Source organism: Phyllostomus discolor, chromosome 5 (assembly GCF_004126475.2).
Source record: "Phyllostomus discolor isolate MPI-MPIP mPhyDis1 chromosome 5, mPhyDis1.pri.v3, whole genome shotgun sequence".
NCBI classification, from domain to species: domain Eukaryota; kingdom Metazoa; phylum Chordata; class Mammalia; order Chiroptera; family Phyllostomidae; genus Phyllostomus; species Phyllostomus discolor.
In genome coordinates, this window is record NC_040907.2 from 160,079,112 (window position 1) to 160,105,981 (window position 26,870).

Consider the following 26,870-nt stretch of genomic DNA (forward strand, 5'->3'; position numbering starts at 1 on the left):
AGAACTATTAATATCCCTGGTTTACCAATGAAGAAACTAAAACTTAGAGATTTAACTAAAACTAAAACTTTTCTATTAGTTACATTGGAGTAACTAACTTGCTGATGTTTTTAAAAGTTTAAAAAATGGTGGGGCCTGAATTTAAACTGCCAAGGTTCACTAAACTGTACCACTTAAAGCATTCAATAACAGTGAAGTAATTCCACCCATATATTATTGTTTCATTCATCTTCAAATTCCGTTGCTCAAGTTAATTCCACCCAACTCAAGAAGAGTTTACAGTCAAAAGACATTTTGATGTTTGTAAATTTGAATGACAGCACAATATTGTTTTGAGCTGATCTAGTATAGAATTTGTCTCATCCTGACTCCGAGTACTTCTAGGAATTTCATTTCCTTTTGTCATAATTTTTTTTTAATTTAAGAAAGTATTTGTATTAGAAATTAAGTGCTTGTGAGGAAACTTATTTAGCTGTAGATTTTGTTAACGCAGTAGAGAGAATCCACAAGTTTTCTTTGACTCATTTATATGTCTATGGAGACGCTGGATTGTCATTTACCCCCTTGTCTCAGAATGAAGTGTTCATAGCAAAACACTGGAATTAAATGATGCCTCATCAGAGTTAAAGAAACATGTAAGTTGAAAAACTTAACAGCACATTGTGCAAAGTAGACGTGCAGTAAATTCTGAATAGATGGATGAGCGGATATATGAATAGTTGGGTGGGCTTTGAGTCATTAAACACTTGAGTATTGTCCAGCCAGCTCCTACTGAACTTGGCTGCTTACGATAGAAAACAGTTGGTGAATTTCAGAGAAAGAATGAAAGCTGTCCTGCTTATAGGAAGCAATTTAGACGGGGTGACAGAATTCTGCAATGTTATTCTGAAAGATAGCATAACAGGAGTAGAGATGGTGAGAGTTCAGGCATGCGACACACTAACATTTCTTAATAAGAGGCCAGTGTGTAATGCTGCAAGCTTATTCTGAAGGCAGGAGAAACTTCAAAGTCATATACACCTTAGAATATCACTGTAGTTAAGGCCTAAGATGTTATCAGTGCCTTAATTAGAATAGTTGATCAATATCACCATGATTTTGTCAGGGCACTTTGGAAAGTTAATATGCAGATATCCTTTATTAACTGTTTACATTTTTATTGTATACCAGTTTCAAGAAAAGATATTATTCTAACCTTTAGCTTCATATTAATTAAGACTTAGATACAGGAGAAAGACCATCCAGAAGAAAATTTGGTTTATTTGTTTTTTCTCCTTTCAACAGGGCCAGTGGTAATCTATTTCCAAATGAGTACATTTCTTAATGGAGAATGTCTAAGTAAGTTTGTTATGCTCCTAATCCCACTTTAGGAGAGATCCGATAACATAATTGCAGGGTGCCTTGGGAGCAGCAAATCTGTAATCTTATTCTTTTTGCTCCAGTTTTTCTCTTTAGTAATCATTGAGGTAGAACATCCACAAGTAGATATTTTAAATCCGTCTCTGATATTCATCAGTGTTGTTACCTGATTTCTGTGAGTTAGAATTACTTATAAACTAGCCTATCTGCTTTTTTTAGCCTTAACTGAAATAAATGCATCAAGTCAGTTTCTTTTATCAAAGTGATCCTTTTTATTGTGAATTAAAAATTTTTTCATCCAGTGCCACTTTCTCCTGAAAATTCTGATCTTGGATGCAGAAGCCTTAAGATCTGACATTTCAAGTTAATTCTACTTTTGATTTATAATGTAAATGATTATGTATATACTTAAAAGTATACTCTTACCCTATATGAATCACAAATCTCTGAATCTTTCATGTTTTTATAAGTTTATCTTTATTCATACCTTATGAATTCAAAGTTTATAGGATCACTCCCTCAACATTGACAGAAGGTGTAGAAAATAAAAAGGCCGGAGATTCAGATAAGGCTTTTAAGGCACCCTCTCTCTAACTTAAAACATTTTGTTTTTCACCTAGTAATTTTTTTTTATCATACTTTTTTAGTCATGTGTTTGATGAGGGAGCTGACCGAACTATAATACTCTGGGGACAAACCAAGTTTTCCAGTACAATTTTGAGTTGAAGAACAAAATGACGTTTTAAAAATCTAAAACATTCATTCATAAAATTCATTTCTTTAAAAAAGAGATGAATTTATCCATTTCAGGATGGACAGGCCTAATTACCTAGGAGAAATTTCTCCTTCAAGTGGTGGACTGATGAGACTGTTTCCTGGAGCTTCGGATTCCAGGACTAGTAACCTGTGAAGTAGATTTTTCTCTCATTAACTCAGTCAAAATTAAAATCAGATTCTTTTTTTCCCTTTTATCCAGGAAAATAACAAAACTCTAACTTACTATTTTATTAATTAAACACTGAACTAGACACTCAGGGTGACTCTCGGAGTATGAGAGACAGCCCAGCCATCAGATACTGTGGTGTGGTAGAGGAAGAAAAATAAATTGCAGTCATATGGTAGGGACCTTAAGTGTAGTACAGTCAAATACGTTAAAAGAATTCAGAAGGGGGTGCAAAGAGAAGAAATACGGAGATCCTTCTTAACTGGGGTCATTAAAGGAGAGACTTGAAGCAAGAAGGTGGCACTTAAGAGGAATGTTGAGTAAAGGGTAATTCGTTAGGTGGAAGAATAGTGAAAGCCAGCATTTTCATTGGAGCAAGGATAGAAAAGTACAAGTTGTGGTCAGACAATACTGGAGCAAACCTCATAGGCTAGACCAGAGCACAAGGTAGTAATAATGGTAGGCACAGACAAAAAATTACTAACAGATTGTAGAGATTCTGAAGTAATACCAGACTGTTTGGGTCTAAGTTAGGGGTCAGTCCATTTCTTACCGTTTCCAGTTTTAATCTGTCTTTGTCATTTTTATATATACATATATGCATAGAGTGGTTGTCTTGGACCTGGGCTCACCACCACTTACTAGCTATGTGACATTGAGAAACCCACTTAACTTGATCTTCATTTTCCTTATTGGTAAAATGGACCTCATATGGTTGTTGTGATAAGTAACGTGAAAGCACGTAGTACAATTCCTAGCATATAGTAGGCAAATAGTTTTGTGAAAATTGTGTACATAAAGTTATATACAATATTGCTAATTTAAAACATTTTATGCTTTTGTGGCAACACTTTGAAGACTATAATCATAATTCCTCAAACTGCATTTTAGTTTTGTAAAAGTCTCAAAGAATCTGTCACCCCGATGGCACTCTGCGTATTCAGGTTCATGTACTCATGCATTCAGCGTGTAACAGCCCCCACTGCCTCCTCCTCTCTGCTCTTCTGGATCCAGGACGGAAGCTACAGTGTATGCTGTGGTTTTGTGTATGTGTTTTTGATCTTTCAACCTGATTCCTCTCTGGTAGAGACTCTAGGGAATTGTTGGCTTAATGTGACTTCAGAAGCCAGCCTGTCACCTGGCTGCCCTGCTGTAAGTTAGTTTCTCAGTCTGCTTTGAGGGGAGAATTCCTAGTTGTAAGAGAGCAAGTACTCCAGGATCATCATCATCTGCTGCCACGTAGGTTTTTCTTCTATCATTTCAACCTAAGGCTCTAATCTAGCCTAAAATGTTTACTCCATATTTCTGATGACAACATGCCTGCCACCTTACTAGTTGCATTTGGTTTCAGGGATACAACCCATCTCTGATAAAATTAGGAAGAGATCACATGCCCAACTGAGAGTCCAGACTGGGATCTTCATTTCATTATGTGTTAGCTGTGCATGCAACCTTGAGCAAATCATTGTCTGTCTTTGTTGTAGTGAGGTTCAAAAATCAGCTATAAAGGATTATTTTCTTAACATTGGATTTTAGTAGGAATATGATTAATTATCTATTACAAAGAGAAGTAAAATTTTTATTTTTAAAAATTTTATTTATTTTTAGAGAAATGGGAAGGAGAGAAGGAGAGAAACATCAATGTGTGGTTACCTCCCACACACCCCCCTACTGGGGACCTGGTCTGCAAGCCAGGCATGTGCCCCGACTGGGAATTGAACTGGCTACCCTTTGGTTTTCAGGCCTGCACTCAACCCACTGAGCTACACCAGCCAGGGCTATTTTTTTTTTTAAAGATTTTATTTATTTATTTTTAGAGAGGGAAGGGAGGGAGGGAGGGAGAGAGAGAGAGAGAAACATCAATGTGCGGTTGCTGGGGGTTATGGCCTGCAACCCAGGAATGTACCCTGGCTGGGAATATTTTTTTAATATTTTAATTAAAGCTTAATAAGTTTATTGATAAGTTTTGAAACTGAGCTAAAACAATTTTATATCATTAGTAATTTTTACACTAACTTTTATGACTTAGGTAATATCTGAATAATATTTGAAAAATATATGAAACATTAAAAATGAGTTATGAATATCATGACAAAATATTAAGTCTCCTGGAATAGAATAATTCTTATCTGTTGAAGCACTGTCAGCTATATTAAAAGGCTGGGAAATTTTCATTTACTTTGAAATTTTCTTTTTCTTATACTTTATAGAAGCTATTCACTAGCCTTAAAGGGAGAAGTCATATTGTTCTCTCAGTTGATCACAGGTGGACTGACACATTCCCCTGTAGACACCATGGATCATTCCAAAGCTTGAGGATGGTACTCACCATATCTGATCACAGCTTGTGCTTTTCTAATGAAAAATGCATTTGACCTGAGTCCTTGCCTCTTACTCTTGACAGCTATGTGACCTTGGACAAACTTTTCAACCTTTCTTATTTAGCTTTCTCATCTCACCCAGCAGAAATTTCTCATGTTTTACAAATGGTTATGATTCTCTTGAGCAACTGGATAATTTTAATTTTAAAGCCATTGTAAATCAGCACACCAAGCAGATTGTCTTGATTCATGTTGACTGCCAGAGAATTTAGATAAAATTTGACTCATCTCTAGCAAGCACATACAATTTTATAGCATGCACTTTGTATCTTAACCTCATTCCTGGTTCTGTCTAACCTATTTATACATATTTCTCTTTAGCTTGGCTTTTCGAACCTGTATTTAATTTAATTTTGGATCATTTTAATCTATGGAATCTGCCTTCAGTTCTTCCTGGAATGACATTCAATAAAATAAATAATGCCTACTTCTGAGAGCTATTGTAATGTGAATAATGAATGATACAGTAGGTATCCTTAATTTTTTTTTTACTGAATGACAGAATATTGGTTATAGCTGCTTTGAACTGAGAAAAGATTAAATAAAATTTGGTTTTAAAGAGAAGATGAAGTTTCAGAAGAGCAGATTGGCCCATTGCCAGGTGTACAGAAGTTTTCTGTAGTTTATATAAAGATGAATGAGGGTATCTGGAAGATTGTTTTCTTTTCAGCCTTAAACATGGTAAAATACTCACGTTACTCATCTCTGTGAAGGCGTCCATCCATCTTATGTGCATCTCACAACTGCTTTATGTTCACAAGGTCTGAGAAATATAATAATGGAGTTTTCTGATCAATGTAATGTGTCTTTGCAGAAGAGATTTTATAGGATAGTTTCTCTGGTTTAAATCATGTATTTAAATGAACTAGATTGAGACAATGGAATTAGATGTTTAGAATTTTTATAATTGTGTTAATGATTTTCATCTAACAAGCCTTGGATTTATAAAAGAAAAACCACATTTAACTGGTGTAAACTGCTCCATGATCTCAGAATTCAAATATAGTCACAGCTAGTATTTTTTAATTTAATTATTCAAAGTCCTGACTGGTATGGCTCAGTTGTTTGGGTGTCGTCCTGCAAACCAAAAAGTCACAGGTTTGGTCCCCAGTCAGGGGACGTATGAGAGGCAACCAATCGATGTTTCTCTCTCTTTCTTCCTCCTTTCCCTCCTCTCTGAAAATAAATCTTTAAAAAAATTAATCACTCTAACATCATCCTGCTTATTTGTGGAAAGGACAGCATCTTCCTCTTGGAATTTCTACTTTCCTGTAAACTGTCCCAAGAACTCCACCAGCTTACATGGTCCAGAAGGGTTCATCAGTGGCTTCCATATTCAAGAATGTGGTGTACACCTCTGTCTGGGCACGTGAAGGAGTCCCACTAACGTCTGTTAGTCCTGCACTGCCATTGCCCCTCCCTGCCACCTGGTGGCAGTGTTGGAAACTAGTCTTATCCCATCCAACAGAAGATAAAGGTTCACTGCAGACCCAGATGCCTGGGCAGGCCACCATGGTGCATCAGGGAAGGATGACCTCTCTGTCCCTGATCCTGTGCTAGGCTCAGTTAGGGTGTTCCACGATGCTCTATGATTGAGTTCCCAAGGTTACAGCTATCAGCACTCAGCTGTTTGAGTTCATATCACAGATGCCGTTCAACTGTTGTTCAAAAAGCAACATGAGCATTGCTTCAGGACTGGTCCCAATATCTACTACCTCATAGCCTGGGAACCACATTTTCCCTTCCCACCATGGGCTCCTATGCCATTTTTTAAAGTTATTCTTTCTGAAAACCTCTAAGTTACTCAGCCATATTCTAAGCAGAGCTAAATATCTAAGCATGGACTCCAGGGGATCTTACTCCCAGCCATGTGAGAAAGGCTACTATCTGGGACTCAGAGTAGATTTACCCTTCTAAGGAATAATTCCCCAGTGATCTCCAGGGTCTTCATGCTTTTACCCCTCTTGGAAGCAGTAATTCCAAAGCAGTTGCCTGCCTTCTCCCTCTTCAGTGAACTGGGGAAAAATTGAATTCAGTTTCTGGCAGGGCATTCTGCTACACGTGTAACCAATCTCAAATGGAAGAGCATGGCTTAGATGATTTGTATTGCAAGAGCTTTCATGCCTCAAATGAATGAAAGTAGACATGAGCAAGAGAACAAATGATGAGTTTAATGAAGTAAGTGTGGTTGGGTGTGTTGGAAGTAACAAAATGAGCCATTTCAACTACTGTGAAAGATTGGGAGGGGTTTCAAATGATCAGTCATATTAGCAACTCAAGGGTCACTGGAATAGAGATTTTCTCTTAATGATCAGGATTTTTATTTACATAAGCACTTTCTGCCACACACAACTCCCCCACCCCACACACCCCCAAAAAGAAAAAGAAAAAAAGAAAAAAAAGATACAGCAGAGCTTCAGAACAGGAACATACAGTATCTGAAGCTGGGGGGAAATGTTCTTTCTTCAGCACAGTGTTGCAGAAGGGGAGTAATCGGTTCTCAGGTCTCCTTATCAGTTTGCTCTCAGAGCTCCTGGAACTCAGGCACTGCCACGGGAATCACAGATGGAAGCCGTGCTTCAGTGTGACTTCGCGAAGGTGCGCTGTGGGGCACTCCGCAGTCGAGCTGCTCCCCATTCAAACAGGGAGTCTGTTTAACCTAGACAGACAGCGAGGCTGCGGGGCGAGGATCGGGTCTCTCTTAGTTATCAGTCCACACGTGGTGCAGATTATTCACAGAGCTGCTTTTACTGTACCTGTACTTGTCTGTCGTCAGTGTTATAAATACTAGCTAACTTTCTTTGAGGTTAAGAATGCTTAATGGGTTTTTTTTTTCTCCCCTGAAAACAAGCTTCTTGCTTCTTCCAGTTTTTGAATGTTATTATTTTGTGTTTTATACTTGCTTTAAAACAGTGTAGATGAAGCCTAGTGAAAAGAGGGATGGAGAGAAGATTGATTCTATCAGAGCAGGCTACACCGGGTTGTTCTGCTCCAAGTGAGACGTATGTGCTCAGTGGTTATTTTTGTGTGTTGCAGGCCTTTCGGGAAGATCTGGAATGCCTTATTCAAGAACAGATGAAGAAAGGCCACAACCCAACTGGATTGCTAGCGTTACAGCAGATTGCAGATTACATCATGGCCAGTTCTTTTTCGGGCTTTACTTCACCTCCCCTCAGTATGTCAGTTTTGGAAAGTTTAAAAAATTATAATTTTATCTCTGTTTTGAACACGGTACCTCTCTAGCAGCATATTCTGCTCTGGTTCAGTCCTTCAGTTTAAACATCTAATATTTAGAGTAACATACTGTTGGTATCTTATGTTTTCATGTCAGCCAGGCATTTACTGGACTTGGTGAGGATTACAAAATAGTTATTAAGATGCGGTCATTGCCTACATAAACATATATTTTAGTTGAAGACACATACCATGAATGTACAAAAGATTAAAACTGCAAGATAACTATAGAGGAAGAATTGCAAAGCAGTTCATAAGCAATTGTCTAATGATCCTTAACAAGTCATCATGCTACAAAGTCGGAGATTGAATTAATTATTGGCTGAAGCGGACTGAGAAAACTTTAGGGAAGAAGACAGGCCTAAACTAACCAGGTTTAAAGGATGGAGTCATTAGAATGTGGTATTAAAGTGGAGTTAGGACATTATTTTATTAACAGTTCTTAGCAGGAGCACCAAGTTGGTGAACTGAACACTATATGGATATCAAGAATCACCAAACGTTGAGTTCCGGTGAGTTCTATCGCAGTGAGGTGTGTGCAGAATTAACCGAAGTACCAGGACAGGTGCACAGAGTGTCAGCGGGGACTGCAGTGATGACACCACATCAAAGTCAGTGGAGGGTTTTCTCTCTTTTTTTCAGAGCCTAGGGATTTTCTCTTTTTTTCCTTTTCTTTTTTATTTTTCTTCTCTTTTTTTCCCTTCCCTCTTATCATTTTGGTTCAAGATTTATAAGTAGAAGTTCAATGATTTGGGGTACTTTTCAAACAGAGGAATGGCATAAAGAGAGACAGGATGGTGGAAACATGCAAATTGTAGGAGTGTTTGTAGAACTCTCAGTGGACAAGTGTGTTGGCGCATACATACAGGTTAACGAGTCTTTGGAAGAGTCTCAATGTGAGGTGCAAGTGCTTGAACTACAGGAGTGGCTGTGGTTACAAGAAGGAAGAGATCAATGAGAAAAGCATCACCAAGGAAAGGTAGAGAAGATTGAACAACAGGTTTGATATGGTGGGGCAGGGGATCCTGGGAAGAATGATGAGTTCCCAAATCACCTACTCTTATAGTTTGAGAAACATTCTGTCACAAAAAAACTGAAGACTTCTAAGGTTGGGCTAGTTTGGTTTGTTCTTTATGTAATATTGAATGTCTGTTATATGTCAAACACCCTGTTGGGAATAGGGGGTACAGCGATAAGACAGACAAGATTCCTGTGCTGTGGAGACAGAAAATAGACTAAATAAATAAAGCAAATGGTCAGATAACAGGAAGTGCTATGCAGAGAATTAACATACAGCGATTGGATAGGAGTAAGTAGGTGACTACTTTAGATTGGGTGATCAGAGAGAGCCTCTCTGCCATGAATTGCAAGAAGGAGCAATATATGCTAAGATCAAGAGAAAGCATTCCAGGTAGAAGGAACAAGAAGTACAAGTGTCAGGTGAGAATAAGGTAAGAATGAGTGTGGCCGCCTCTTCAGGAACAAAAATAAAGATTTTGGTGTAGAGCTTGTTTTTTAAAGGAACAAATAGAACAAAGTGAGGCCAGAAACATAGGCAGAGGCTAAGTTACATAGGGCTTCACAGCCAGGGTTAGAAGAAGTGGGAAATTTATTCTAGCTTTGGAAAGCCGTCTGAAGCAGGAGGATGATGTGGAAGGACAAATACAGATTCTCTGTAAAGAATTAACTGGGAGATTCCACAGTATTATTAGACAAAAGTAGGAATGTCCAAAGTTAAGAATCTAGTTTGGCTTGGGAAAAGGAGGAAGTTCAACTTGAGGCATGCCAAAGTTGCCGAGAGGGTTGCCAGGACATTGCAGCAGTTGGAAATGTAGTCCTAGAGTGGCTTGGAGAAGTAGTACTCAGAGCCTGCATGTAGATTAAATAGTCGTACAAGAGGGTATAGGCGGAGAAGAAAATAGTGTAAGAAGGGAATTCCAGAGTGGGAAGAGGAAGACCAGTCAGGGAAGACCAAAAAGAGAAGATCTCTCCTGTGAGTCTCCTAGACGCCGCCACGGCAGGAGGGGGTGCGGGCAGGGGTGTACAAGGTGTGGCAGCAGGAAGGCCATGTCCCAGTGTTCGGAGGTCAGGGAGCAGAAGTCAGCCGGAATATGTATGTTGTGCCATGAAAAGTGTACATTAAACTGGGAAGGGCAGGGATAGTGGGAGGGTAATGGTTGACTTTGAAATTTTGCCAAAAAAGTATATTCTTTTGTATGGCTAACATGCTAAAACTATTTCTTTGAATTAGTTTGCAGCGTTTAAGAATTAGAAGATACCACATTAGTGTGCTAACCTGGGGCTTCTCTTTAAGTGTTCTGATGGTCCTGGGTCAGGTTCTCACATGATGACACCTGACCCAGGAGTTGTAGCTGCCCCTTCAAACCAGGCGTGTGCTCTCCTCCGTAGCCTGCAGGCTGCACCAGTCCCAGTTTATGCACTTGCACTAATTTCCTGGGCCCTGGAGGCCCTCAGTCTTGGGGCGCCTGCAAAACTTTGAGCAGGATAACAGTAAGGTTAAAGGTAGTGCAGTAGGAAATTAATCTGATGGCTTTATGCAGGAATGGTTTACAAAGAGAGGGCTTATAGGCAAGGACATGAAAGAGAACGCCATTGCAAGGGTTACTTATAAGGTAAGCCTTGAACTCAAGTATGGAAATTACAGCCTTTGAATAAAAGTGATGGCACGTGGTGGTCAATTACATATGGCAGCCCAGGAAAGGGTAAGAGGTACGAGTTACTGAGTGTTTGAGCCTGCAGGAACTGTAATGCCATCAATATCAGAAGAAGAAGAGTAAGGAGAAGAGAGAAGATAAAAGAGGAAGTAAAATCACTTTTTAGACTCTTTCAATTTCTATGTTGTTATGTTGTGAGCACTTAGAAACAGTAGGTTGAAGAAGGGACAGGAGGGTCAAAGAAGGTCAGAGGTGAAAATCATGGTGTCAAACAGAAATAACAATTTGGAACTTGAAAGTATATGTTTTCAGGGGGGGGGAGTAAAATGAGAAAAGAACATAATGGAGGGTGGAGCTTTGGGAAAAGAGCCACAGTTGGGGATGAGGGACAAGAAAGGGAAGAGAACTTGCTGAAGGAGAATGAAGAAGCAGGTGAAAAGGGAACAAGAGGTCCGAGACAGGGTCATACAGGCGTGGGGCAGAATTCTAGGGAGTAGGTGGCAAATGGTGTCAAAGGGAATGAAGACTGAACAAAAGTTGAACTTGGTCAAAGTTGAATTCGGCAGCTGAGTCATTAGGGACTAAGACTAGTTTAAGCCAGAGTACTGTTTAGATGTATTATTTTCCATTCTAAATATTTTTTTAATCCACACCCAAGAATATGTTTATTGATTTTTGAGAGAGAGAGAAAGGTGGGTGGGAGGGGAATGGAGAGAGGAAGAGACAGAGAGAAGCCTTGATTGGTTGCTTCCCATATGCCTCCCAACTGGGGATCGAACCTTCAATCTTTTGGTGAGGAGAACGATGCTCCAACCAGCTGAACCACTCAGCCAGGGTCCATCTTAAATATTTTTGGGTTGAATAAAAGTGAAAGGAAATGTTTAAAATGTAGCTTTCTGTGTGATCTTTTAATCATAAAATTAGCAGTAACTTCACTATTACCAACACTTTCAACAATGGGGTCATGAGACCATTTTTCCCCAATAGTGTGAGCCTAACTCCCTAAGGAGTCACTCCCTAACATATACTAGATAAAATAGCAAAAAAGATAGCTGATGTGTGTTTCTCCTCAGTGTGTTTCTCCCAAGGAAGATAAGCTGCTGAAACATTGTGCGGGCTGATAAGTTTCAGATCATTCTTTACAAAGCCGGACACTCAGACTCGGGCTGATCCCTGGCTGCTCATTTCTAGGTAAGGGATTACTTGACTATGTCTCTTTCCACACTTTTTCCTCTTTTAGGTCTCGGCATGGTCACACCTATCAATGACCTTCCTGGGGCAGATACATCTTCCTACATGAAGGGCGAAAAACTTACTCGCTGTAAGCTTGCCAGCATGTACAGACTGGTGGACTTGTTTGGATGGGCACACTTGGCAAACACATACATCTCAGTGAGTTCTTTGGCTTTCTATTCCCCCCCACCCTTCTTTAATCCTAACGAGAAGGCAGCTGTATTCTTCTCACCTTTACTCGGAAATCCAGTTTTCAGACTTCGTTTTCTAAACCTAGCATGCTAGATCACAGCCGAATCCTAATGTAAGCCTTATTTCTGAGGGAGAGACAGCAATTAACGCAACTTCTCCATTTACTAGCTGTAGAGGTCTTTTAATCAAGACCAGTAGTAGTACCTAATACAGAAAGGACTCTTTCTAGCAGAATTTTGTCTCTCCGTGCTAACTATACCTGAGCATCGGTGACATTAACAAGGTATTTGGGGCAAGGAAAAGAGAGAGAGTCAGTGAAGAGAAGTGTCCTCCCTGGCCTTTGTTTTTTTAATATGTTTTTCCCAGTTGTGATCATCTTGTTTTCATGTTGCCACACTTTATAGCAAGATGATATTTGGAAGCAAAAAAGTATGACAATGTTTTGTGATGACAATAGCACAGGTGGGACATGTAGTCTTCCCACAACCTCCCTTTCTCCTGGCCACTTCCGTTTCCCTTCCACTTCCATTCCCACTTTAATTCCTTCCCAGAAAGAGAAGGAATTATGCATTCTCTTTCCTTTGCCCATTTTACCTTAATGTCTACATTGTAAGTCAAGAGTGCAGTCATGACCCCATTCAGGTGAATAATATTGGCGTTTGTTTTGCGTGACTGTAGCTGAGCCTAAGCAACCTCAGGTCCCCCAAATAACACTCTAGTTAAGTCTAGGAAATGAGAAACTAATGTCAGAATTTTTTAGCAGGTACATGAGGTTTGAGGGGAGAAAACCTTTCAGGGAAAGTTTGATGTTGCATATCTGTAATTTCTGTTTATTTTTCTCTCCCAGATCTCTTATATTTATTCTTAGTCATGTTTATCCTGCAAAATATGAACACCTCACAGTAATTCCCTATTTTTTTCCTTTCTCCCAGGTAAGAATAAGTAAGGAGCAAGACCACATTATAATAATTCCCAGAGGCCTGTCTTTTTCTGAAGCCACAGCCTCCAATTTGGTATAATTTTCATTCCTCTGTTACTTTTTCTATGCTTCCTTGTTCTTTTATGACAGTTTTTTAGCTTTTAGTGCAGGATGGAACAACAATAAAAGGTATAGGTGGGAAAACATTTACTAGTGAACAGAAAAGTTTGGGAAGTTGATTTATAAGAAAAAAATTAGGGTTCAAAAACAGGGTAGTTGAAAAAACTAATCATGAGTTGGTCTTATCAGTTAACCTTCCATGTTTTGAAGGGAATCTTTTCAGTTTTTTTCCATTCTGTGCACTCTGGAATTTTTTTTAAATACCCACACAGTCTATGTGTATTACATAGATTTAAACAAAGTTCATTTGGTATGAGCGTAGGGTCTGACCTGCTGGCGTTTCATTTTTCCGTGATTGTGTTCCTAGCCACTGCCATCAGCCCCGAGCACGGCAGGAACTACACTGGTGTGGGCACCTCGGGGTTAGCGAGTGGGAATTTTCCAGCCGGTTCAGTACGCACCAGGCTTGTCCAGACCTTGGGGGAAGAGCTTCAGTTACTCAGTGTCTTTGGAACTGTGCTTCTTGCTAAATACTAAGTTTTGTTGCAGACTACCTGTTTCTGTAGCGTTTGATGGGAAGGGAGCCACACCCATTCTCCTAACCGTCTAGTGGCTGCTTTCGTACTACAGCGGCAGAGTTGGGTGGTCGCAACAGAGGCCCACACAGTCTGAAATATTTTCTCCCTGACCTTTGACAAAGTCTGCCACCCCCCCTGATTTAACTTGGGGAACACGGACAAACTTTGATACATGCGTACCAATTCAATGTCTTTCTGATTTGTTTCCAGGTGAAAGTCAATATAATAGGAGAAGTGGTTGATCAGGGAAGCACCAACTTGAAAATAGACCACACAGGGTTTAGCCCGCACGCTGCAATCTATTCAACTCGTCCTGATGTGAAGTGTGTGGTACACCTCCACACCCTCGCAACAGCAGCCGTAAGTCCCTGAGGGGCCGAACCGACAGGGACTCTGGGAAGTGTGTTATTTTCATGACTTCCCTTACCTGATATCCTGTTATCTGCACTCTTTCAGACCCAGCCATTTAAAATTGGATATGAAATATTAATCCTTTGCATACCCAGAAAGCAAAAGGCCCTTTGGTCCATCATAGGAAACAACTGGAGAGATAGCGCTTACATTTTTTAACTAATCAGTTTAATAATTGGGTCACTGAGTTCTTTGAAGCAAAGCTTCTTGCATAATACTTGACACAGAAGTTAAATTGTGTTGTATCCCTTAAGTCCTTTTTTTTTTCCCTGGAAGAAGTGAACTAACGTGGGAGGTAATGGTGAACACAATGACTAGGCCGATGTTTCCTGAGCTGACTGAAGAATCAGGTTCCCATGAAAGTGTAATCAGTAACTGAATGTTACCTTGGCATGGACCCAACCATACAGGTATCCTCCATGAAATGTGGAATCCTTCCAATTTCTCAAGAGTCCCTGATCCTGGGCGATGTCGCCTATTATGACTACCAAGGGTCACTTGATGAGCAGGAGGAGAGAGTTCAGCTACAGAAAGTCCTGGGGCCAAGTTGTAAGGTATGCAGTAGAGTTTCTATCTAAGGAGCTATTTTTGTTGCTGCTGCTGTTGATGAAAACAGCGTGAGCTATGCCAGTTATTTAAAGCGATTGCTTTGGAATTCTATTTTAGGTGCTGGTACTCAGAAATCATGGTGTGGTGGCACTTGGAGAAACGGTTGAGGAGGCTTTTTTAAATATTTTTCACGTGCAGATAGCCTGTGAGACTCAGGTAGGAATAATTATCCAACCCGCCTCCCTTTGTTTTGTTGCTTTGTTCATTGGCTCGGTGAGCTGGATTTCATGTGTTTGTGTTTCCAAAGTCTTACTGGATGGTGACTTTTGTTTTGTCTTTTAAGAGCAGTTCTGCTTTACTTCAGTAAAAAGGGTCAACTCAGTTATCTCCTGAGTTAAAAATAGGAAAGAAAATTAAAATTCACATATAGACAGACCCCCACACACGTACGAATCTAAGTGCCCCATAAAGGTTATTTTTCCCATGATGCTACTGTCCTAAGAGGACGATTGCACAGTGCTCTGTTTTCACCCTCCAGTGGTGTGGTGCTGACTGAGAAGCACAGGCAGCCCCCAGCAGTCGTCCGAGGTCAGATGTGCTGTGGCCACCTCTATACATTTGTTGGGACAGAAGTTTTAAGAACTCAGGCAGTATTCAACCTTTATTCCACAGCCTCAGCCTCATTATTATAATAATAGGTTGAATATTCATTCACCAGTTTTTTCCTCAGAAAACCTAAATGTATTTAATGGCTCTAATTTCCCTCTGCAAGAAAATCAAGCAGGTTCTCTTGAAGCAAGCGATGATGATCTTAATTTATTGGAAGGCCACGAAAAGGGGGACTTTTTCTACCACTTTAACTTGTCTTAACTAGTTCTTTTTTTTCTTTAATGGTCCCCCCTCTTCTCAAAGGACACTATGAAGAGCTTAGATAAGTCAAGAGCTGACTTCTTCTGCCTCAATATCCTTATAGTGTCTGTATTCCTTTAAAATGATAACTTTCAGCAAAAGTATTAACTGGATAGTCATGGGAAGACTGCAAGAAAATAACTATAAAATTTGGCAAGAGAATTCCGTTTCTTGAAATGTATTAAAAGGCATGTTTTCTGTCAGGGAGGATCAGAGGCCTGGCAAGTATGTTTCTCAGATAGATGGGAAAAGATACTTCAGCTGCCTCCTTTCATAAATGTGTTGCCTTGTTTTTGATGTTAGTAGCCTGAATAGGTACTAGATATACGCTGGGTCAAAAGTGAGCCTTTTCGAAAGTACAATTCTCCTTGTAGTCTCCACAGCCTCGTGTCTGTGTGTGTGTGTTCTGTGTTGGCCGCAGGTGCGGGCGATAGCCGCGGCAGGCGGAGTAGACAACCTGCTTGTCCTGGACCTTCAGAAGTTTAAGGCTTTCACTAGCCAAGTCGCGGCATCCGGGGGAGGAGGCGTGAACATGGGTTCCCAGCAAAAGTGGAAGGTTGGCGAGCTGGAGTATGAGGGGCTGATGAGGACTCTGGACAATTTGGTAGGTGGAAAGTGGAACGTAAGCTTGGATTTCGTACCTTCAGGTTCAAGAGCAGATGCTTCCGTCTCCCTTTGCTTTCGGAACGTGCTCCTTACTCCTCTGGGACCTGAGCTTCACCCTAGGATGGCATTCAAGTGGAGTCTTAGCACATTTTTAAGAATCAAATAGTGAAACCTGCAAATGTCATCCTATCTTAGATTTTACCCTCTTCTACCAAGGGGCAGGGGCAGATTGCCTTCAGAGGGAACAAACAAATGAGCGCTGTGATTTGGCCTCCAGAAGACTGGTTTATAGCTAGAAAAATGTTTCCGGTCAGCAGTTTTGAAATTACCTTTGTCAAGAACAGCTGTGTGAGTGGAAATCCCGTTGTCACCAGCTGGAATCAGTTTTGACCAGATCTTGAAATTTGCTTAATTTCAGCTCTGGTGTAATGTGGGGTTTTGGAAGGATGTTTTCCCCTTTATTTGTTTTTCAACAAAGGAGTCTTTTGAATCATTTGCTTAAAGAATTGGAATCCAGATGCAGTGTTTGGTACAGGTTTGATTGCTTCAAGTGTGGTTCTTCCCTCCCTCAGGGGTACAGAACAGGCTATCCTTATAGGCAGCCTCTGGTCCGAGAGAAGCCTAGGCACAAGAGCGACGTGGAAATCCCAGCAACTGTGACGGCTTTTTCATTTGAGGACGACACAGTGCCACTCTCGCCTCTCAAATACATGGCACAGAAGCAGCAGCGTGAGAAGACCAGATGGCTGAACTCACCTAACACTTACATGAAAGTCAATGTGCCTGAGGAGTCTCGGAATGGGGAGACCAGTCCCAGGACCAAAATCACAGTATGCGACTATTTTACTTGGTTTGCCTTTACTAAATGTTTTGCCTAGTTACTCGTGAATTAAATGTTCTATGTTGAAAAATATTGGGAAAGTGGAGTATAATTAACAATAATTTTATCGCTGTCATTTATCAGGTATTAATTTTGTACAAGACACTTTGTTCTGAGTACCTTACACGAAGTATCTCATGTAATTCTCATGTGGAGAAGATGCTGTTTTTCTCCCCATTCTATAGATGAGAAACTGTGGGGCAGAGGGGTGAAGAAATCATTTGTCAGTGGTCAAGTCATGATGTGGATACAGGCATTCTGACTGCGGAGCCCAGTTCTCACCCACTGCATGAGACCGCTCTGTAGTTCGTATCGCAACCGCCACTCAGTACTAAACAAGTTCCCGGTGTGCCAGAGTTTCAGGAATCACGGCATAGAGCTGCCCTTCTACAGCGTCTCATAGACAGAGAAATGGGTTCTCGTATCTTTTTCAGCATTTTGCTTCAGATTTGGTTTAGTTTTAGAGCACAGATATTCCCTAGATACTCAAAATTAGTTCATCCTATCACATACCTCAGCAGCATTTCATATGGAAATGCCTAGGCATCAGTCTTTTTTTCCCTAGTCTGTAAGATTTGTTATTTCCTAGTTAAAGAACATAATTAAACTCATACATTTCTCGGAATTAATTTTATTGACAGAGACCGCTGGCCATCCATCATTAATCTTGATGAATATTAGCCTTTTCATCTAAGGGTTGTTAATGTGAGGTAAATGAGAAGAATTCCATAAGGTTCTTCAATCCGTATGGTTTTGTTATACTGTAGATTACTACCAAATTATCCCCTTTGTGAAATGCTGGTCAGGGCCTTAGCATTTTCTGTCAGCCAAAAATAAGCACTGAAGTCTGGAAAACTAAATCTTAAGAGATTCCTTGAATCCTTTTTTGGCGACTCCTTAGCCATCTTCAGCTGAAAATATAATGCAAGTAACAACTCTGAATGTGAGTTGATGTTAGATCAAGCTCTATGTCTATGCTTGAAATATTTCCAGCATCATATTTAAAATGCCAAAAGGAGAAAATTTACATAGTAGCATAATTGAGTATTCATGTGAATGTTAACAATTTTTAAGAGTGAATGCTGATTGTGAGCCCTTTCCTGACTAATATGAGATAAATACTAACTGACTGCTAATACTGGTGGGTGAAATTCTTTACAATATCGTCAGTATATGCTCCCCTCCTTGAGTCAGTAAACAGAATCTACCATATTTCCTTAACACAAAGCTTCATGCTAAAAAATCTTTTATTCTTTAGTGGATGAAAGCGGAGGACTCTTCTAAAGTTAGCAGTGGAACACCCATCAAAATTGAAGATCCAAATCAGTTTGTTCCTTTGAACACAAACCCACATGAGGTACTAGAAAAGAGAAATAAGGTAAGACATGGTCTTCTGTGCCTGGGGGAGGCCTTTTGATGCTGTTTTATGTTTAAATCATTCGTGATTGGATCTGATTAATACCAAGCTCAGGGGTTTGAATCCAGGAAATTTACAATTTAATTCAGTATCATTTTAGCTTGTAGCAAATACTTCCGGCGCAGTGCCAGTCACTGGTGAGCAGGCTACACAGGAAAGAAGTAGCAGGCATATGCCTGCTGTTAAGAGCTGTTGTATTAGTGAAAAATGTCATTTTCTAACGATATAAAACAACAAAAAATCACATGTCAAGAAGGGTGGGGGAGGTTACTGTGAGTTGTTAGGATGGTGAAGGGGGCCTTAAGGAGGTGAGAGTTAAAGAGTTAAAGAGGCCACAGTCAGGTAGTAAAGGTCACCTGCATAGTTGCCCCAAGAATTTGTTGTTACTGTTTTTCAATTCAGATTCGAGAACAAAACCGATACGACTTGAAAACAGCAGGACCACAGTCTCAGCTGCTCGCAGGAATTGTTGTGGACAAGCCTCCTTCTGTAAGTTCATGAAGCACTGTGAGCTTGGTTCTCCTTCTACCACATTCATGTCTTTGCTTTTTCAATTCGAATATTTTTACTAAAGTGAATAATCCATGAGACTTAAAATGCCACCTTCAGTTTCATTTCCAAGAGCAAGGACTTTCTTCTGGCAGTTACCTACCTTCATGTTTCTAGAGAGCCACTTTATTCTGCTTTTTCTCAATTTGCCGACTTTAGACCTCATCTGCATTTCCTCAGATCTTTGTCATCAACTGTACCATTATTTTATGCGTCAGCAAAAGAGAAGCAACTCTGACAATTATAACAGGAGGAAGCCATGACTTATAAGATGAATCCCAACGTCAGGGATGAGGAAATGTGCATCTTAGACTCAATGGAAGACAATAGTGACTTCTTATATGGCAGATGAGGGTTTAGCCTGTTAACACAGTGCTCCCCCTTTTCATTCTCCCAGTGAGGTGTACAGTGTTTGCCTGTTTGTTTTTGAAGTTAAATCAGCTTTTATTGTTTATATTTATTAACATTTACTGACAATTGAGATAGTATCCTGTGATTATAAAACTTTCTTATACAACTTTCCTCCTCCCGGAGTTAATGATTATCTTCTTTATTCATCGGCTTAGCATTTTGAGTATATTGGCTTAGTTCTTCCCAAACTTTTCAAGACAATTATAGAGTCCTTCTTTATATTCTTTCCCATGGGGTCAAAGGTAACAGGTAATCTCTCATTCCCAGCCCCCCGTCATTCCGGTCCAGACCCGGACTGGCGGCTCTTCAGGCCAGCACCCGGGTTCCTCTCCAGCATTAGCGTGCTTCCTCCCCGCCCCGTGCAGTGTCCAGTGTGCTGCCCCGAGTGTCTTCCGCTTTGTCAGTTCACTCTTTTGTCACTGAGCACATCCTGTCACAGCTTTCTGAAAGAGTATACGTAGGAGGCAACCATCTGAAGTCCTATATTCTACCTTTGAATGTGCAAATCATGGATATAGAACTTTAAATCAGAAGTAATTCCCCCCCCCCAAGATATGAAAAACGCCACTCTGCTGTCCCCTAGCTCCATGTTACTGTTGAGAAGCAGGAGAGTGTAGTGGTCTGTGTGCCTTTGTCTAGGTCGCTCTCTTTCCCTTTGGGCCTTTTCTACGTCCCTGCCTCCCTGAGGTTTTGCGGAGGTGTGCTTTGTAGTGGATTCTGTTTTAGTCTTTGTTCTTGGCATTTAGTAACTAACCCTTTCTAATCTGCAGGGTCGTACCCTTCAGTTCTGAGACTTTAAGTGTTTTTTTATATAGTTTTTCCCTTTCTGTTTCTTTTTATGTCAGGATATACTGTTAGTTGGACCTCTTTGACTGAACCTCTGGTTTTTTCTTTCCTACTTGCCATCTCTTTATCTTTTTATCCTTTCTAGGAGATTTGCTTGACTTTATTTTCTAACCTTTCTATTTAATTTTCTATTTTTGTGTCTTTCTATTCATTTTCAAGACTTATTCCCTGAGTGTGTCTTTTAAAGAAACAACATCCTGGCCTTTCATGGTTACAGTATTTTCTCTTATTGCTCCAGTAAGTCACATTTAAATTTTCCTCAGCTCCCTTCACTTATTTTGTTCCTTCTGCGTTCCCTTTCCCTTATTTATTCCGGCCTCTCTCCTCCGTGCTGGGTGCTTTCCTCAAGTGTCTGGCAATCCGTGCTAGTCCATTCATACTGAAGAGTGAGGTACCGAGGGCCTGTCAGAAGCTCTGGGTGTGTGCCGACTTTGGGGATGGGTGAGCCTCGCTGTCGGGGGACTGGATGTTGGTCAGGTTGTTTTCCGGGGAGTTCTCAAATGTTACTATCTGTAGTTCTTTTATCTGGGACCATTTGTTTATCTGGAGAATTCTGTGGTCTCCTCCAGTGTTCTCGGAGCCCTCGGCTGTGCTTTATATGCCCTGAGCAGTCGTTCTGCAGAAGGAGCCTCTGATCTCCTGCGGAGGCCGGGGGAGAGGTCGAGGCCTGGCTGTGGGGCATGGGAAACGGACCTGAGAATCTGTTTCTTATTCAGACTTTCAACTTGTGGCCCTTTTCAGCTTTTCTTCACCACCACCCGCTGTGGTGCCTGGTGCCTCTAGTTTCCGAGCTGTTCTGCGGGCAAGTGAGGATGCTCCTTACACTCGCATCCTCCTTTGCAGGGCTGATGCTCTGCTTTCTCAGCTCTGCTACCCACTCTTCCACCTGCTTTCTTTCCAGCTTCCAAAAGTGTGGAAGTGTTTCTCATGCTCTGTTGTTTCCTCTCCCATTCTTTTTCCCTTGTAAGCTTACATCAGGTCTGTTGTTGTTCCTTTACTATCGTTCTAGTAGGGTTTTGGAAAGGATTTTTTTTAAAAACGCGTGGGTTCAATCTGCCAGGTAAAGTCTCATTAATTCCTTTCCTACAGCAAATACAAGTTTATTTTCATAGCAAACTCAAAGAAGTTCTTTTGGTACCATTGTGTTTTTTTAATCCTTTTTCACAAAGGCTTTTTGAAATGCAGCATTTCTTGGTTTTTAAGATATTTCAGAGTCATGTGAAGCTTATTAGAACTTGGCTTAGTTTTATTTTTTTAAGAAAGAGGTATTGCAGTTGACATCTGCAGGCTTATTGAGGAAACATCACTGGCAGTTTTAGTCCATTGGATCAATAGTGTGAAAGCACTAATCTGATATAAATATTTTAAACAAAGCATGTTGCTCTGTCACTTTTATGATTGTTAAAAGGTGTCACAAACATCGTATATACATTCGTGTGTGTGTGTCAGCTTGTGTATACGTGTAAATATACATAAATACACAGATACAAGTGAAGCGCTTGGTAATGAGTCAGTGTTTTTCTCTGCAAGACCATGCAATTTGAAGATGACGATCTCGGCCCACCGGCTCCCCCCAACCCCTTCAGCCACCTCACAGAAGGAGAACTGGAAGAGTATAAGAAGGCAATCGAACGTAAACAGCAAGGCCTGGAAGGTCAGTTCGTGTTCAGACTAAGCCTAGGCTACCCACACCGTTCACAGAGAGCACCTGGAGTTAGATGATGGAAGGCGGTCAGTGCTTTTTGAAATGTTTCTCTGACAGCTGATTGCTCCATGTCATCTCTCCCAGTCCTGAGTGTAGACGAGGCTGAACTTCAAAGGGCTACCACAGACCCTGTATGTTAACATGTAGGGAAAACTGTTTTCCTCAGAAAACGGTCTGATTTATAGCAAAAGGTCTTCTAAAGTAAAGTGAAATCCCCAGGTGAATAAAGAATTCCTAGCTCAGTAGATGTGGATCTATTAATAGATTTAAACATTTCAGAGTTTGTGACTTTTTAAAAACTTTTTGCTTCGACATAAAAATTATAGATTCACACATATGTGGCTTTAATGCTTTGTAAAATGTCCATTGTTCCTGGATGTCTCAAGGTGCCAATACTGTAATCTCAAAATCAAAATGTAAGGCAAACTGCCAGAACTTTGATGCAACTTTCCTGAAGCACATGGCACTCTAGACTGAGTTCTCCTGACTTCAGGACCCTTAGTAAGGGTTATATTTTAGAATTAATTGTTCATGAAAACACCCAGCTAGAACACCAGGTCCCATTTTCTCAAGAATAAGAGATTCTTTAAAGCAAGGGCTCTCAAATCTTGGTTCTTTGGATAAACTTCAGTCAGTCTACGGACCATCGTAAAAATACGTGCTTAATGGCGTGTGACATACCTTTGGGGGAAGAGGGTTCGGGGTGGGGGACAAGGGGTCTGTGGCCCCAGAGGAGGGTACAGGCCTCTGCTTCAGAGCACCCACAACATACAGTTGAATTTTTTTTACCCAAAACAAAACGGAACCAGTAGTTAAAGAATTTTTGTCCATGTTAGATATCAGGGAGGAAGAACTGATGACATTTGGATCATCCAAAGAATAGTTTAGTGTCCCTGTCACCAAAGGGAGTCATCCTGCCTCAGCGTAATTATACTAAGTGTTCTAAGTGGTATTATCGAATGTGTTATTCTAACATAAGGATGGAAGCTTTCTGTGTTTCTGTATTTTATAAAATGTCCCTCTTTAATCTCTTGTTTTTTGAAAGCCTAAAGATGCCAGGTAACAAATACTGTGCTCTAGCACTTCACCTTTTACATATAACCTTGTAGTCTCTTCCGCATTCATTATGACCTTCAGAATTAGCTCACTAATACTGCTCTGGCAGGAATCACTAATTGGATAATGGTTCAAAAATTCAGTGAAGCATTTTGCCTCACTAACGTAGCATCATTGGTGAGGCCTCATAATTCTTTTCACCTGGCTGTTCAATGGATTCTGTTCTCTAACACCCCAGCAAAAGCTGAATGCGTACATATTATTTGCCTGGGCTACCCGTAGCCATGCTTCCTTAGTAAGCATGTATATAAAATTCCTACTAGCAGCCAGAAATTCTAACACATTACCTTTCTCCTAATGCGCAATTATCGATGCATGCTCAGCCATTGCTGAGTTTCTCATCTCTGTGTACACGGGCATTTGATGTATGCACTAACCTCCCTGAAATCCTATGCTGCTTTGTTTTGCATGGCTTTTAACTAAACTCTTATCCGACAGATGCTGAGCAGGAATTACTCTCAGATGACGCTTCATCTGTTTCACAAATTCAGTCTCAAACTCAGTCACCGCAAAATATCCCCGAAAAACTAGAAGGTATTCCATGTGATTTCCCATCGCATTCACTGAGTTCAACTTAAGAATCTGTTCCTCTTTTGTCTGTGTTTATGTAAGGAAATTGAAAACCTGATTGCAGTAAGTTTGCCATGGATTTTACTTAAAGCCCCCGATTATTTTATATTTTTTATGAAGTGGGGTGCTACTTGTGTTCAGTGTTTATATTGACCTGCCTTAGTCTGGGTGTTGGTAACTCATAGTTCTCAAGAATTTGTGAAATTAAAATTGGTTTGTCATAGGTCTTCCACCAGAAGCATGAAATCTTTTCAATTTTGATTCCCAAATGACCCCCAAATTAAAGGAAAATGTATGTTGTCTTCCTCACTTGTATTGACTTGAATTAGAGTGAAATTGTCAAGTCATCAAACTGGACTTAATCTCGCCTTCGTTTTCTGGTCTGACAACTTTGTTCCCTTCCCCTTTATACCACTTAAGAAAATTTGCCTCATTAATAGATCTTTGTCCACTAAAAAATAATGATCTGTCTTTATTGGAATTAAATAATGACTTAGTATCTTGCTAAAACATTTGAGTTTTGTAAAGCAAAAAGACACTAACTGTGCAAAATAACCAAAACACTCTCCCCTTTTGCAGAAAACCATGAGCTCTTTTCCCAGAGCTTCATCTCCATGGAAGTGCCTGTGATGGTCGTGAACGGCAAGGATGATATCCATGACGCTGAAGACGAGCTCGCTCGGCGAGTGAGCAGGTTGACCACAAGCACGACCATAGAAAACATCGAGATCACCATTAAGTCTCCAGAAAAAATCGAAGAAGTCTTGTCGCCTGAAGGCTCACCTTCAAAATCTCCATCCAAGAAAAAGAAGAAATTCCGCACTCCTTCTTTTCTGAAAAAGAACAAAAAAAAGGAGAAAGTCGAAGCCTAAATAAAGTCTTTTTATAGTTGTGATTACGATGTGACGTTGCACATTTAAATACCACATTTAAGTTGATCATTAATATGCAGTGGTAGATCAAATTGGGGGTACGCAGCAAACTGGACTCTGAGAACTGGAAAGGGGTTTTACTAAAAGAAACACACATTATGAAAAAAAAGCTTTCAAATTCATCTCTGATTTTATATGTCAAAAAAAAGCCTTTGAATTTTTCAACAAATGCTAGTTTTGAGTAGCTCTGCCCTCATGAAGTGTTACAATTTACCACAGACAGATATGTCTGAAATACTTCAGGCCTTTTCTACAATATCTGTTGGAAAGAAATTACCAGTGAGAAGGGGAGAGAACTTTTTATTTCTCCACACCTGCTTCACTTGGTAATCAGATTATACTTTTTTATTCCTATCACCTGTACCTTTTCGGTTCCCATTGTTTCAATGGGCATTAACAGAATGCTTTAAAAAGCTTCTAAGAATCTATAGCGTTAGTATACACTGGCACATAATTTTTTAAAAAAATATATAAGAAAAGATTCATTTGAAAATTTATTCATAGTATAAAATTTCCTCACCTGAAGTAACTTTGTTTGCCAAAAAAAGGGTCATTTTAGTAAAATATAATTTTTGAAAAACTTCCTTTTTTATTAGTTTAGAAAGCCCCTTATTTTTCAGCAAAGGGGATTTTATACACATAACATGGGTTATTTAGTTTAACTCTGGCAAAAAAAAAAGATTTTTGTATGTTGAGATGTTTGTATACCATTCAGTATAAAAAATGTCATAAGCCTATTAGCCAATCGTTTAACAACAGAGCAGATTTGAGGCTGCTTGGCACTAAGTGTACTCAGATACAATTCAGGAATCCAGGGACTTGGTGTGAAACGGGGTTAGAGGGTTTAAAGGTACACCTTAACTAAATCCATTTTTGAACCATATAATGTATTTTTCTCTTAGTATTGCTCATGAATGAAAAAGCTCTCATGATAACCAAAGGAAAAGAATGAGAAAGTGAAAAATGAAGGGAAAACAAGAGGTGTCACAAATAGGAGAATTCTAGTTTGATCACGACTCACAGTCACAACAGATTGGAAGTGTAATTGATTCAAAACGTCCCAAATCTCTAAAATTCTGCTTCTCTTCCCAAACCACTCTATTTCTTGGTTGATAGTTCAGTTTTAAAGGATCAAATCCTTTTAACTGATAGGTGTTTAGAAGGCAGCACTAGAAGAAACCAGTAGGTCTAACCCCCTTCCTCCAGTGAGGAAACTACCACTTGTTGATTTTTACAAATGTTTATCTTTTTAGTTAACTTCCTTTCTAATGTAAATACAAATTTAAACCTAGGCTTAATATAGTTTTTCCCCCCTTCACCCAGGTGATGTCACAAATCAATGTAAAATCAATGATCCAAAATGGTCGGTGGGTAAAAATAATCCGCAGTGTTTCTGGAGGGTGAGTTGGCATGCAAAACGTTCCATTGATCACAGCGTGTCCGGCTGGTTCTGTTTGACCGTACGTGTATGTGGATGCAAAGTTGCAACAGAGCCGGAAATTCATTCTAGATTTCACTAACTACTGGAACCAGTGTTTTAATCTCTTAGTGGAATACTTTCAGTTTAATTCTGTATTTGAGGATTTTCTTTATGTTCTATGTCATTTATGTTGTATTACAACGTATGTAGAAACAGTAACCTGTGAACTATGCTTTTCCATAACTTTTTAAAAATATATATATCTTAAATGAATGCAGTGTGCATTAATATTTTTTAAACTACAACAGTGAACTATTTGCACCTTTTGCTAATGCCTCTATTTACTTGCTTTGGCATAAAGAATGAGCCAATGAACTTCTGTGTCCTGTGGAAAATGTATAAATGTTATCCGATATTGCTCTTAGATGTAATGCTAATTAATGTTAAATCACAAATAAACAGTATTTTAAATAGATGGATTTGGTATCATGACCTTTCAATTCAGAGTGGTAACTTTGCCTGAACTACCTGGTGGACTGAGTTTTATACTGTAATGAGATTTTGAATGGGATTGATGCTTCTGAATGAGGAATGCCCTGATAAATTTATTTTCAAATTAGTTTAAAATTAACTATATAAAATCCTTCTTGTTTCAGCTTATATTGAAAGAGATATATTCCAAGTGACCTATTTTCTGTCGTGATATAGAGTATGGTACCTTGAACTATGTCTTTGAGATCTAAAGATCTTTGAAGGATTTAGGATTCTCAGTCTCAATTCTCTTCAGAGCTGTGAATATAGAATAGAAGATGCTACAGAATATGTGCTGAGTTTATATACATTACCCTTCTCTTTGATTTTTGTATCCCTGCAACAATAAAGAAAATAGCAGAAAGAATAGAAAATAGGTTACGA

At 39.7% G+C, this 26,870-nt stretch overlaps 1 protein-coding gene across 9 annotated transcripts in view; it reads left to right on the forward strand.

Moving 5' to 3' along the window:
- Positions 1–26,430, forward strand: part of ADD3 (adducin 3) — a 125,043-nt gene extending 98,613 nt beyond the window's left edge. For 5 of the 9 annotated variants that reach the window (XM_036027274.1, XM_036027273.1, XM_028511366.2 and 2 more), the window contains 13 exons: positions 7,720–7,858; positions 11,833–11,984; positions 12,950–13,030; positions 13,845–13,994; positions 14,456–14,599; positions 14,712–14,810; positions 15,925–16,107; positions 16,682–16,939; positions 18,248–18,367; positions 18,809–18,895; positions 21,743–21,866; positions 23,472–23,567; positions 24,183–26,430. In XM_036027274.1, the coding sequence (XP_035883167.1) occupies positions 7,720–7,858; positions 11,833–11,984; positions 12,950–13,030; positions 13,845–13,994; positions 14,456–14,599; positions 14,712–14,810; positions 15,925–16,107; positions 16,682–16,939; positions 18,248–18,367; positions 18,809–18,895; positions 21,743–21,866; positions 23,472–23,567; positions 24,183–24,475 (1,926 nt within the window). In that variant the 3' untranslated portion in view covers positions 24,476–26,430. Of the gene's footprint in view, positions 1–1,319; positions 1,339–7,719; positions 7,859–11,832; positions 11,985–12,949; positions 13,031–13,844; positions 13,995–14,455; positions 14,600–14,711; positions 14,811–15,924; positions 16,108–16,681; positions 16,940–18,247; positions 18,368–18,808; positions 18,896–21,742; positions 21,867–23,471; positions 23,568–24,182 lie in introns of those variants that run through there. The other 4 variants (XM_028511367.2, XM_028511368.2, XM_028511369.2 and 1 more) reach the window with 2 other exon arrangements.
- The last annotated feature ends 440 nt before the right edge of the window (positions 26,431–26,870 follow it).